Genomic DNA, 14,096 nt, shown 5'->3' with positions numbered 1-14,096 from the left:
TTCAGCATCTGAAAAAGGTAATTGAAAAGCTGCTGTGTTTTGGTTTTCCCTTTTCACCTCTCCAGCAGAGACTTACACGCTGAAATAGGTATGCCAGAGTTCAGTAAGTGTTTGAACAATGCTTTGGACAAATGTTTGGACAATGTCAGACACATGATGTGATTCTTCAGGTTGTCCTGTGCATGGCCAGGAGCTTAACTTGACCTTGTGGGTCTCTTCAAACTTTAGATATTCTGTGATCCTAGTACTGGACCCAGTACTGTCAAATATAGAATCATAGAATCATGGAATGGATTGGGTTGAAAGGGTCCTTCCAGATCATCTCATTCCAACCCCTATGCCATGGGCAGGGATACCTTTCACTAAACCAGATTGCTCAAATCCCCATCCTCCAGCCTGGCCTTGAACAGTTCCAGGGATGGGGCATCCACAACTTCTCTGGGCAACTTATTCCAGTGCCTCACCAATCTCACAGTAAAGAATTTCTTCCTAATATCTAATCTCACCCAGTTTAAAGCCATTGCCCTTTGTCCTGTCACTCCATGCCCTTGTCAAAAGTCCCTCTCCAGCTGTCTTGCAGCCCCTTTAGGTACTGGAAGCGGCTCTAAGATGTGCTTGGAGTCTTCTTCCCTCCGGGCTGAACAAGCCCAACCCTCTCAGCCCGTCTCCACAGCAGATGCGTTCCAGCCCTCAATGATCACCTCCGCACCTCCCCTTCGCTTCTCTTTTCCAGAAAATGAGAACTTCGCTCTAAAACTGCCAGAGGCACTCCTGGAGCACAGCCCGCATCGCTCCGGAGGTACGCGCACCAGGTCCGACCGCAAGGAACACCGTGGCTGTGGGGTGACACGCCGCCCCCCCCCCGCGGATCCACGGTGCCTGTGAGGGGGAATTGCATCACAGAGCAGCGCGGTTCCTGTTCCGGCGGCGGCGATGGTGGAGCAGGGAGGCGGCGGCGGCGCCATGAGTTTCCTCAAGCGGTTCCCGCCGCCGGCCGATGGCGTTCGGCACCAGCAGCCGGACACGGAGGCGCTGCTGGCGGGGCGCAGCCTGGGCACCGGCACCCTCTACATCGCCGAGAGGTGCGGGGGAGCACACGGCGCTGGGGACCCCTCGGGGGGCCGTGCTGTGAGGGGCTGCACCTGAGGGCGTCCTGCGGGGGCCGTGGGATATCCTGAGGAGGACGGCGGGTGGGAGCCTCCCCTGAGGGGCTCTCCCCCCCTGAGGGGACTGCGGGTTCACCCCGAAGGGCAGGATGTGGGGTATTTGGATGAGGGTGTGTGAGAGGCCCTCGGGGGCTGTGAGGGGCAGGCTGTGTGAGCGTCCTGCTGTTCCTGCTCGAAACGGTGTTTTAAACAAGGGAACAGGGTACAGCACGGCAAGGGAGCCCGGCTGGTGGTGCATTCAGGGCCAGGTTGGATGGGGCTTGGAGCAACCTGGTCTGGCGGAAGGTGTCCCTGCCCATGGAAGGGGGTTGGGACTAGATGATCTTGACGGTCCCTTCCAACCCAAACCATTCTGTAATGAAAAACACGGCACCTCTCCTTTTTTGACAGAGGAGTGGATGGGGCTGTTGGGTTTCTGCTGTTATTAGCTACTGTGGTTCTGTGAAGTCTTTCATGTTGCATGACTCACGTGGAGACTGTATGTTCTTACGAGGCAGAAATCAGTCTGGTTATTCTGGAAGATGTTACCTGAGTGCTTTACAGTCTCCTTTAAATCTTCTCTGCATTGTATAGTTCAAGAAGACTGCTTGATGATTAAAGCAACGTAATTTTCTTTGACCATGAAAAATATTCGTAATGTATTCTGCACTAGAAGAGCATTGTTAGAATAAAAACGTCATTTAGAATGAGAATGGAGGAGTGAATTGTCTTTTAAAACCTTTAGACTAGGAAACATTTATAAAATGGAGAGTGTTGTTGGAGAGGCTTTTGCCCCACCTAAGCTTGTTAGTGGTGTTGTGTTGGAGAGGAATCTCTCTGGAATTTTGTTTACTGTTTTGTTTAGTTTGGTCACAGACACCTGAGCTTTTGTTTGTGCGATATCAGCTCTCAAGAGGTGTAATCTTGAGTTTCTTTGTAACTTGCTTTCAGTATATTTTTGTGTGAGGCACAATACAAGGCTGCCACCTTCCTCTCAACGTGTTTGGAGCGCGTTGCAAAGGTTTTATCAGAGTCAGTTGCTGGTAATGAATAGAAAACGCCAGTGTTTGCAGGAATGTCGTGGGAGAACTGGGCACCCAGGAGGACAGTGTGGCTCTGGATCCATGTACTGAGTCTCTATCAGCAGCTGTAAACATTGAGGACTGCCCAGCTGAGGCTAGGAAAGAAATTCTTTGCTCCCACTGCACAAGTTCTTGCTCTCAGCCAGATTTTCCAAGGCAAGGAGTCTTGTGTGACCTTTGCATTGGTTCTGTCCCTCCACAAAAGCATATGAATGCTGAGTTTTGCATGTGGTGGAGGTCTCGCTTTCTGCCCCTCAGTATTTCTCTTCACTGTGTGACCTCATTGATCACACACACTCAAAACTAGCTTGAGTGTGATTTCTCGGTGGCTAGAAAGACATCTATCGTTCTGATATGAAGGAGGCAGCAGCCCAGTGGTGAGTACCTGTGCTGTCTCTTGCTGTGGTTAGTTAGGGATGAGAGTGGAAATGGGGGGAAGCAGAGGTTATACACATAAGTTGCAAGGGGAGGAACATAACCCATAACCTGGCTTTGTTAGCTCTGCTGATCACAGAACTGTTTGTTTTTATGCATCCAGGCTATAGTCACATCATATCTGTAATTCTCTAGAAACTGTGATATTGACTTTCCTTTCAGTGTTCTCCTTATCTTGAGAAACCGCATTGAGTAGTTTGAGTTATAAATCACACTTTGGAACCACTGTCGTTATCTTTGGAATGATAGGTACCTACGGGGAGGAGAAAATAAAGAGGTAAGGAGAGAAATTCGGCATTCAGTGCAAATGTGATAAAGCTGTGATGTTTTTGGGGTGCTCAGCTTCACATTCTTTGAGAAGAGGTTTCTTTTACCTCAACCAACAGTTAATGCCATTGCAAAGTCCCGTTTGGGCAGGTCCAGGTCTGTGTATGCCTGGAGAGTGCCTTGTCCAGAACTGCTCTTTTAGGGTTGTTTTGCTTTTCTACAGGCTCGAGTTAGGTACCATGGATACCACTGTTAGTTTGTAACTTGTGTCTTTTTTCCCCCTTTCCTTGTTAGTCGCCTGTCTTGGTTGGAAAACTCTGGAGTTGGCTTCTCCTTGGATTATCCCACCATAAGTTTACATGCCGTCTCCAGGGACCTGAGCGCCTTCCCGAGGGAGCACTTGTATGTTATGGTGAACGCCAAATTTGAAGGTATGCCCGGAGCGTTCCTTAGTGCTCCAACTCTGTCCTGAGTGACATGATTTCTTCTTTAAAAAGAGTAATTGTTGGTTTTAAAAATTATAGGCTTCATTTGAGTAATAGCTTGTATTTTCTTTTTCATTTTTATGAAGTATAGTTATCTTAGAAGTACAGCTTTGCACTCTCCTGGAGCTCATTCTGTACGGTTCTGCTCTCAGCATGTGACTGTGTACAGCTGGAGATGCTGAGAATCACTGCTCTGCTCTGTTACACCGTTTTAAACAATTTAGTTCCTCTGCAGTCTCCCTGTGATTCCAGCTTGGGTATAATCTTTTTCTTTATTGAATTTATATTAATGTTGTTGCCCTCTCCAGGCTTTATGGATTCCTGCTGTTTCACAGCAGGCTGGAAATTTTTATTCATTTTCTCCCACAGCTTACTTAAAAACAAAAAAGACAATAGGTCATGAGACCAGGCTTTAATGGATCTTTGTAGATTGCCCACTAAACCATCTTTTTGACTGTTCTTGCTTTCATATAGAGAAACAAACTTTATGTTTCATTGTTTGTATGAAAGTGGTTTTTTTTTAATATATATTAATTTTTTTTCTTATGGTAGACCTGCTTATATTTTAACTGTGTCATAAACTGCCGTCTCAGTTGAAGAGTAAAGGGTGTTAGCTCTTGGGCAGGTCTTTCCCCTTCATGCCTACTGGTCATAATAGTTAAAGGTTAAAATGTGGCATTTAATTTTTTTTTTAAATGTATCCAGAAAGTAATGACAAGACTCTGAGGAGGCAGAGCCATTTCCAAGCGATTAATGCTCTTCATTATTTCCTTCTCTCAAGTTACAAATAATCTCTGACAGTCTGTTACTACAAGAGAACATGCATCTTCCTCCTGGTTCTTCTTCCTCATTTTCCTTTAGTGGGTTATTTTGAAATAAACTGAGCCTCGTCTGAAGAAAGATACTGTTTCTAGCTTTTAATTAGTTCTGATCATGGTGTTTGAAAATACAGATATCCTGTGTTAGTTCTTATCTAGAAATCATTAATAGACTGGGTTTTGTGTTTGGTTTTTTTTTGTGTGTGTGTGTGTGTAAACTTTCTTTTATATATAAATACTCTGCCTACAGTAAATCTTCTACAGCAAGTAGATCTGGGTTTTCAAGTCTAGCCCTGGCCTGCAGTTTTAACTGCTGAATAGTGTTAAACCCAAACTTTTCTGCTTTCTTGGCTGCAGGAGTCTTCATTCTCAGTTGGGCAGAGAACATTTTGTTCTTCTCTGAAAGTTTTTGTTGTGCTCTCTGTGAGTTTGTGCCTTGTCCTTACCCCTGTTTTAGAAAAAGGCACTCAGAGGTTGACTCCATTGAAAACAAAGAGCTGGACTCAACAGTAACAAGCTGTGCCTGCGGGCGTCAGTTGGAAAAGGATTGGGTAGCTTCCTTTGCACGCTACATTTTTGGGGGCAGCTGGCTGGCAGCTTCTTGGCATCTTCATATTCTTGGTGGTGCCAGTTTTGTATATGATAAAAGTCACTCTCAGTGGAGCAGCCTCTTCTGTAAAAATAGTTACGCACTTTTGAGGCTGTCAGTGCAGTGTCCCCAGCCACAAAATGATGAACTGCAGCCATTCCCTGCGGTTTTTGTATTCACAGAAAGTAAAACATCATGTTGTTGCTTATTTATTCATGCACAGAAGTCAGGAAGTGCCATCTTGCCCATAGCTGTCACTGGCTCTGGGTGCACTTTCTACCTCTGACATCTCGCTGACTAGCTAGGAATATTGGAAATGGAGTAGAGATCCTCTGTAAATGTCAGTCCCCTGTGAAGGTCCACACTGGAAGGTGATGAGTGATGACAGTAGTGTTAAGGATCTGTCAAATTCATGTGATTTAAAAAAAGACATATGTAGTGTTGCGCAATTAAATGGTAACAATTGTGTGAATTGTGAATTAGGGGCGAGGGATGAGCACAGTCGGTTTTAATAAGGATCATGCAGTTTTTCTCAAGTGCATGAATACATTGTGTGACCATTACAGAAATCTTAAGTCGTAAAATTATAAGTAGAGAAGTTTTTGTGTGCGTTGCAAGTGCTGTCAAGGTGCTGGGAGAGGACCTCATATGCCCTGTGAGTCCTGGAATCTCATGGGGTTTTCTGGGAGAACAGAGAGGGTTTTTTTGTGCCTCTGTCAGGTTGTGTCCAGGTTTCTGACTTGATTACATGTGTGGTCCTGAAAGAATAAACAAACGTGACTTCTTTCTTTTTTTATTTTTTTTTAACTAAATAAACATATTTCTCTTAAATATTTCTATTTCCTAAAGAAGAGACAAAAGAGGCTCCCATGGCTGAAGGGGAGGAGGAGGACGACAGCGATGATGATGTTGAACCAATTGCAGAATTCAGATTTGTACCTAACGACAAATCAGCCTGTAAGTGAGGGGGGAAGTTGTGTCTTGTCCTGGCTATATGTGGGAGATAGTGGGGTACAGAGATGTAAATGCCATGATTTTTCAGTGCCCTTCTTTTAATTCCTTGATTCCTGTGTGCTGAGAAGAACAAAGCAAGTTTTTTTTGTCTGGCTTGAAGCTGGAATATTTCAAGCAGCTACTTCTCAAGGAAAATTCCAGTGCTTTAAAATGGAGACTGTTGAGTATAAATACATGACATGAACATTTTCACTTACATACATTTTGGAGAGAACATATATGGGAAATGTCTTTTAAATTACTAATTCAATGATATTTGAGTCAGCAACAATTTTATTAGGAATATGTTAATACTCAGACACTACCACTGGAAAGCAGTCATGTCCTGTCTGGTGTTGAGCTTACAGCTGGATTCGAGTTTTAAGAATCTGATAATTGAGATGCTGCAAGGATTCCTGTAGTGGGTAACCACAGGTGGAATTGTCCGTGGATAAACCTTTATCATCAATGAAATTACAGAGAAGTGCTGTTAAGAGGATAAAGCACCAGGCTGGGATCTGGGAAACACGATTTGTTTCCTGCATGGCTGCTGACTTGTGGGATGATGTTTTCAAATATGAATTCCGTGGTGGTTCTTCTAAAGGAATATTCTTAATCTCTTTGATCACTCAGTCCAGAGTTTCTTGGCTGTTTTGGGGTGTTGGCGTAGAAACCAGAGAGGTCTATGTTCCCTTGTGTTCCTGCAGTGGAAGCCATGTTTTCAGCCATGTGTGAATGCCAAGCTCTGCACCCAGACCCCGACGATGACGATTCAGACAATGATTACGAAGGGGACGAGTACGATGTTGAGGCCCGCGGTTGGTAACAGTTACTTCTTTTGAAATACCTGCCAGCACTTGGACGCCTGGTATCATACTTGTGTATTACTCATCTTGCCAAAACATTCTTTTTGTCACAGACATATAAATCTGCAGAAAATATGTAGTTTAGCTGTCACAAATCACAGGAATTCGGCAAAAACATTGTTCTGGTTCTCCAAAGGCCACAGATGCAAACAGCAGCCTTTCCTGTGCCCAGGGGCTGTGCTAGCCCAGGCTCAGTGCTCGTGCTGCAGTGTGGTCAGTTCACATCCCTGTGTACGTTCTGTGCCTCATGGAAGCAGCTTTTTCATCTCAGTCAGTTAATCTGAGCGTAACTTGCCTAGCTGATGTCCTGCTCCTCCACCCCTCCTAAACTTAGGTCTGATAAACACAAACTTGTTTTTGCAGAGCTAGAACAAGGTGACATGCCAAGCTTTTACACGTACGAAGAAGGATTGTCACATTTAACTGCAGAAGGTCAGGCCACGCTGGAGAGGTTAGAAGGCATGTTAGCCCAGTCTGTCAGCACTCAGTACAACATGGCTGGAGTGAGAACAGAGGACTCGATAAGGGAGTTTGAAGGTAAGAAATGCTTTTGTTTCACTAAAGAATATCTTCATCAGTGACATAGCCAGTGGGATTGACTGCACCCTCAGCAAGCTTGCAGATGACACCAAGCTGAGGGGTGCAGTTGATTGAAGGATGGGATGCCATCCAGAGGGACCTGGACAAACTTGAGGAATGGTCCCACAGGAACTTCAGGAGGTTCGACAGGGCCAAATGCAAAGTGCTGCACGTGAATTGGGGCAACTCCTGGTATCGATGCAAGCTGGGGGATGAAGGGATTAAGAGCAACCCTGTCAGAATGGACTTGGGGGTGCTGGAGGATCAAGAGTTGGACATGATCCAGCAATGTGGGCTCACAGCCCAGAAAACCAACGATATTCTGGGCTGCATCAAAATCAGTGTGGCCAGCAGGTCGAGGGAGGTGATTCTGCCCCTCTACTCCCTCTGATGAGGCCCTACCCACACTACTGCATCCAGCTCTGGAGTCTGGAGCATAAGAAGGACATGGACCTACTGGAGCGAGTCTAGGGGGGGTCATGAAGATGATCAGGAGGCTGGAGCACCTCTCCTATGGGGATGGATTGAGAGAGTTGGGGTTGTTCAGCCTGGAGAAGAGAAGGCTCTGGCCACACGTTATTGAGGCCTTTCAGTACTTAAAGAGAAGGACAGACATTTTTGTGAGGCCGGTTGCCATAGGACAAGGGGAATCACTTCAAAACAAAAGAGGGGAGATTCAGACAATAAGAGATCTTTTACCATGAGGGGGGTGAGGCACTGGCACAGGTTACCCAGAGAAGCTGTGAAAGCCCCATGCCTGGAAGTGTTCAGGACCAGGTTGAATGGGGCTCTGAGCAACCCTGTCTAGTGGAAGGTGTCCCTGCCCATGGCTGCAAGGTCCCTTCCAACCCAAACCGTTCTATGATTCTGTGATAGGAAAGCACTGGTTCTGCAGTCTGGCTAATCCATAAACGCAAGGACAGAGCAAGTATGATGGTGTAAGTGATACTTTACTGCAAAAGGTATCTCCCACATGCCTGTGGCCCTACAGGCAGGGTGCTGCCAGCTGTGTATTGAGGGCTGCTCTTGTTGGAGAGTGAGCACTGCTGTGTTAAAAATTCTTGAATCTTCCTGGTATAATTTCCTGGAAGAGTGGTAGCGTGAAGTGGATTTAGGATTAAAAAAAAAATTTAACTTGTCAGTCTACACTGCGATTAGGAAGCAATTTCTACTCTAAATGAGTTGTAGTTTTTGTTTGTTTTTTTAATACCCTAAATTGTAAGTTAATAATTGTCTTAACAGAGTTCAGGGTGAATTCAGAAACAATGAAACATACTGAAAGAGATGTAAAAAAAAGATCTGTTTTTCTGAAGGATGCTGTCTCTTAATTCTACTGATGGTTCAAATATGTATTTAAGGGGTAAGATGTCTTTTTGTTGGGTTAGAAAAAACGGATGTCTCAGACTTTGCCTTTTCTGTATCCTGTTTTCAAGGGGCAATATATTACCTGGGAGAAGAACAGAGAAGTAGTTTAGTAGCATTGCTTTTTTTTTAATATATATAAATCGTGGTGCCTTTAAAATGGCCGATGTTTTTGAAAGATGGAAAATGATGCAGCAGTTGTGGATTTATAGCTACAGCTTGTGTAGAACAGTCAACAAAGTAATAACTAACTTGTTCTCATCCACAGGGAGGATTTTTTTAATCTTATCTGTTTTGTACATTGTTTACAGGTTCTCTTTGTTCTGCAACTTTGAATAAATTTATGTAATGTAAAGACAACCTTAGATGATACACTCCCATTTTAGTAGTGCCCTTGGAAAATTAAGTCAGGTTTCTGAACCCCAAAATTTTTAAACTGAATATAAATTGAACAGCAGGTATGTCACATGTCTCAGAGTCATCTTCATCAGATTTGTTTACTTTCCTAATCTTATTTGCTATGGTACTGCTGCATGGTTTTCTGCAATTATAAATCTTCCCAGGGCTGCTGAGTTTCAGAATTACATTAATGTTTGACGTTGTAGCATAGAGCAAACTGTTCTTTTGTTTCAACTTGATGATTGTTGAGACCGCTTTCAGAACAGGACCTAACCTCTTTTTGCTAGAGCATAATTAGAGGCATTCAAAGGAATTGTTACATCATTTGTTACACTGAAACCTCATTTAAAACATGAAATAGTTTAAATCCAGTGTTTAAGTCTTTCAATAGGACAGGGTGAGGTGAGTTTGTAGGAAGCAGTGATGTCTTTAAGTGACCAACCAGCAGAGCTGGAACAAAACCAGAAACTTGTGTGAGCACATCAGTGTTTCCTTAAGCTGCTCTCAGGAGTTCAGCGACGGAGTTTTGTGTCCTTGCCACCTCTTGTCAGCAGAGGGCATCTGCTCTCTTTCCCGTGAAAACATCATCCGCTTGGTTACAGAGCACTGGCTGTTTCTTTCAGATGGGATGGAGGTGGATGTAGCACCAGTAGTTGCCGGGCAGTTTGAAGATGCAGAAGTCGATCACTGAGGAGGACCTACGTGCTGTAAGTTCCTCTGACTTCCAGCAGCAGTGCTTTTCAGTCCTACAGAGCCTTTCCTCTCAGTAATTTGTGTAATGTATGTGATCCCAGATCTCCTAAACAGGAAGGGTTTCATGATCATATCAGAACGATGCTGATTTAGAGGAAGGAAAGGGTATCTGTAGTTAGCACAAGTGTGGAAAGATGTTGAATCATCTGTCCAAAATGCCTACTGACATCACCCTGCAGAGGCAACCTGCATGGATACGCCTGTCTGGAAGATGGATCAGCCCTTTAGTTGATTTAAGAATTGTCCAATCCAAAGGCTCTTAGATGCTGGTGTACAAATGCTGGAGCCATCCCTGGGAAGTTACTGTCTTTAGTATCTGTTGTTTTGCACCTTAGTGTGCAGGATTTCCCAGGCTGTTCGGGGGGGCAGGACAGTTCACAGCACTGCAAGTCCATCTCTTCCTTCTCTGTAAGCGGAGCAGGAACAGTTCCTGTTAAAGTTACCGTGCAGTCTGGATGGGATTGATGTCAGGACCGCACAACACAGTGGCAACACCCTGCTCAGGTGGTTGTGCCATTGTGCCCTCTTGCAGCTGCTTTCCTCCTCTGTTGCTTGTCTTTCTTTGTTGCTGCAGTTCTGAAAGTCTCAGAGTAGTCCTGTGTTCTCTTACTGACCTCGACCACTGCCACTGGTGTTGAATTGGTATTTATCACGTAAGAGCTCAAACTTTTCTGCAGTCCCACTTCTACCCTGGGAAGGACTTCCCAGAACAGAGAGGAGTTCTTCCAAAAAAGTCCAGATACCGGTTGTCCTGCCACTGGATGGTTACCCAGTTTGGTAAAGGACAGACTTTAAAATTAAAGCCTTTAGCTGTAGATCAAGTGCCTCTTAGAGAGTGAATGGAAAGTTTGGCTCTGATGACTCCATCTCCAAGATTACTCTGGTCTGTGGTTTATTAAAAGAAAAAAAAAATCACGCTGTGGAAAAATTCAGATTTGAGTGCTTTATTTATTAACCTGGTTTAATCTTGAGCTAGATTAAGGAGAGTTAGTGGCTGATAGCAGATCTCTAAGGAGCCTGAAAGTGCTGGTGGAAGTGCTGTAGACTGATCTTCTAGCAAAGCGCAAAATACACCCAGTAAGAAGCAGTTTTTGTCATGGAATTCTTCCTGCTGCTTACTCCACGCCTTCCATGGTGCAGCACGTGGCTGTGGGAGGTTAATGCTGTGAGAGGTGACTGGAGAGGGATTCTTTCTGTCTTTTGCTTGTGCTGATCAGAGCTGAGGAGCTGATCCCTGTCCGAGCAGGTCAGTGACCTGCCTGTGCAGTGTCAGCTGTTGCAGTGACGTTGCCCCAGGTGGCAGTCCGGGAGCCACGAATGCAGTGGCCCTTTTAAGTAACCACCAGCCTGAGTGTGTTGATGTAATTTAAGTAAGTACAGAAATCTAGGATCTAAGGCAGCGATACATAACTGAAGGTGCAAAGTGACAAGGACACACTCTTGGAGCTCTGTGCTAATGACCCTGCTAACGAGTTTGAGCATGAGGGTGCCCTGGCTCTGCACTCTGAAAATAAGGACAGAGAGGGAGCCTGCTGTGATCTTATGGAACGGCTCAGCCCTTTTAACCTCCTGAACTGCAAAACGATCTACAGGAACACCTTGTTGGTGACCCTTTAGAGAGCGGCCTCTAAAGCTCTGCCCCTGTGAGACGCTCATGTTGTGTGTCACTGCTCGTTACTCAAATGGGATGTGACAGCCTCCTGCTGAAGCTCCAGGAAGACTTGCTGGTGGTTGATGTGGGACGTTTCCACTGTTCTTGCAAGAAGCAGTGTTTTGTCTGCTGCATCACGAGGCTGCAGTAATTGTTCCTAAGCAACTGATGTGTCTGTGTGTGGCGGTGCAGCGGGGTCTGCCAGGGCACCCTAGTGCAGGCTGTAAGCACATGCTGTCCTTAGCTGACCTCCGTTTGGAGCCGCTGCCAAAGGCAAAGATGCTCAGCCCTTCTGAAAATTAGTGGGTTTGCAGTAAAGTGCTGTCCTCTGACTGCAAACAACAGAGAGCTACTACTTTATAAAGGTTAATATCCTTTTATTTTAATGCCAGTTAAGTAAACTTGGGTGTCTTGTGTCTTTCAGATTCCTCTTGTGGCACTTCCAGAATAAGCTGTAAAACCGAAGGCATTGCAGTGACTATCGGGAGTTAACCTTTTTTTTTCTTAATGACCTAAGCTTAGACATCTAGGTCAATAAATGCTTGTAGAGTTGTTTAAAACAGGGTTTGACATTTGTGACCACTATGGGGTTATTTAAAAAAACAAAACAAACAAAAACAATTAAACCTCTTGCATCTAACACTTGAATGGGGCTAATCGGGGTCATTTCATAGTATCACAGAATGATTTGGGTTGGAACATCCCAGTTAAAGATCATCTCGTTCCAACCCCCACTGCCATGGGCAGGGATGCCATTCAGTAGATCAGGTTGCTCAGGACTCCATCCCAGCCTGGCTGTGCAACACTTCCAGGGATGGGTTCACTCTCTGAGCAACCTCTCTGGCCTTTTAAAGAAGCCTTTTTAGGAGTTCTAGGACTTCAGAAATAAAACTGTAAGTAGAACAGAATTTTAGATTGTCCTGGAATTTTCCATATTTTTTTACCTGTTCATTGACTCTGTGATGTAGAATGGAAATAGAAGTGTGACGACGAAAAGGAAATAGGGTTGGCCAAGGATTAAAAGCAAAGCTAAATTAAAAGCCCCTCAAGTAACTGGCTTTATCATTTCAAGTGCTATCCCTTTCATTTCTTTGAGAGCAGAGTTTGGGCATAGAGGAGATGGAGTAAAGTCTGTAATGTCCGGAGAAAGAGAACTGTTTTGTGTCTTTGTATTAAATGTTAACATTGGTAAATAAACTAAGATTTTTGTATCTCACAACCAGCTTTGTGTTGTAGTTCTCAGCCCTTTTCTTCAGCAAACAGCTTCAGCCCTAGAGTTTAAGCACTCTGTTCTGTAACAGAAAACTTCCAGTGAAGCCATTTTCATCATTTACCCAGATGTGAGGATAAAAGGGTAGAATATTTGCAGAGTGTGCCTGTAATAGAATTAGTCTGACACATTCCAAACTTAGGAACCTGGCCTTAGATTGCCAAGATCTCGATCCTGCTGCAGCTTTTCATGTTTCATTTCTCTCTGGGGTGGTGTTTTTGCCATGGGGCAACATCAGCAAATTCAGGTGGTTCCCACTTCTCCCCAGTATTGAAAGTTTGATAACAAACTTCTGTTTTCTTTTGATTTGAAGTTGATTTGTGATTCATTTTTGGGGGGTATTGCTCTGTTGGTGTATGAACAGTTTTTTTTACTGGCCCTACGCTCTTTGAATTGTATTGAGTGGTCCTGCCCTGCTTAGCACATTAAGATATGATCTGGTTTCAAGGTATGTGGTAATTACAACCACCCTTTGTTGAATATTCATTAGGAATGCCAGTCAAATTAGGGATGTCTTAATAGTGTTGTGAACCATTGCTGAATAAATGAGGTATTTAGCATGTTACACAATGAGACACTCTAGAAGGATGTCTGTACTAGCCCCTATATATGCATATGTATTTATGTATTTATGTAAATATGAGCGTGTTTTTGTTAGGGCTACATAGGAAGGTACTGGGTGATGTGTTGATTTTTGCACTGGGATTTGGAGAATCTGAGCATGGTGAGGTTTTGGGACAGGTAAAACTGTACCAATACCATAGTTCAGGCAAAAGGCTCATTCAACTCTAACTCACCAGTCGCTGTTAAAACATACTGGTGGGGTTTTCTGTGTGTGTGTGTAAATCTGAGTTGCAGCGTGGTCTTTCTGTTCTTTCCCACACTAAACTGCAGACTGTTACATACCCTGGCATTTGGGCACAGTTAACCACAGGGCAGGTGGACAGTACACAGCTCCTCTCAGCACTCTCACTGCAACCGAGCACTAGGAAGCTCCAAAGGGAGAATTTGTGTTGTTACTAATACGGAGCTCCAGGAACAGACTTCTTGTCTTCCAGTCCAATCAATGGAGCAAAAATAATTTTGGTGAGGTGGGAACAAACCTGGATGAGCCCTGAAGGGTAGCACTGAGAAATGTCCTGCGTGAATTGACGAGTTTTATTTTCAATAAAACTTCTTTGCACTTAGGCTATGTAAGTGACCTGGACTTCATAAGCATTCATTGCTTTGAATGTAAAATACTCATTTTTGTTTGTCCTACCAAAAATAGTTAAATTCTTCACTTCCTAACTTGGGTTTATTTTTCATTGTTTCTGCTGCTTTTTGTTTTGTTGGTTTTGTTTGTTTGTTTTGTGTTGATTTTGTCAATTTAAGGCTTGTCTATTTCTTAGCGTTTTTTAAT

At 44.2% G+C, this 14,096-nt stretch overlaps 1 protein-coding gene across 1 annotated transcript; it reads left to right on the top strand.

The window, feature by feature from the left end:
- Nucleotides 1–918: 918 nt before the first annotated feature.
- CLNS1A (chloride nucleotide-sensitive channel 1A) lies at nt 919–12,646 on the top strand. The gene is made up of 7 exons (XM_027899419.1): nt 919–1,082; nt 3,224–3,360; nt 5,671–5,778; nt 6,522–6,632; nt 7,044–7,217; nt 9,644–9,727; nt 11,849–12,646. The coding sequence occupies exons 1-6, from the start codon at nt 934–936 to the stop codon at nt 9,709–9,711; spliced, it is 747 nt and encodes a 248-aa protein (XP_027755220.1). The 5' UTR covers nt 919–933; the 3' UTR covers nt 9,712–9,727; nt 11,849–12,646.
- Nucleotides 12,647–14,096: the final 1,450 nt, after the last annotated feature.

Source organism: Empidonax traillii, unplaced genomic scaffold (assembly GCF_003031625.1).
Source record: "Empidonax traillii isolate 1590-97213 ecotype Southwest subspecies unplaced genomic scaffold, ASM303162v1 scaffold665:size397641, whole genome shotgun sequence".
Taxonomy (NCBI): domain Eukaryota; kingdom Metazoa; phylum Chordata; class Aves; order Passeriformes; family Tyrannidae; genus Empidonax; species Empidonax traillii.
This window is presented reverse-complemented; position numbering and strand designations above follow the sequence as displayed.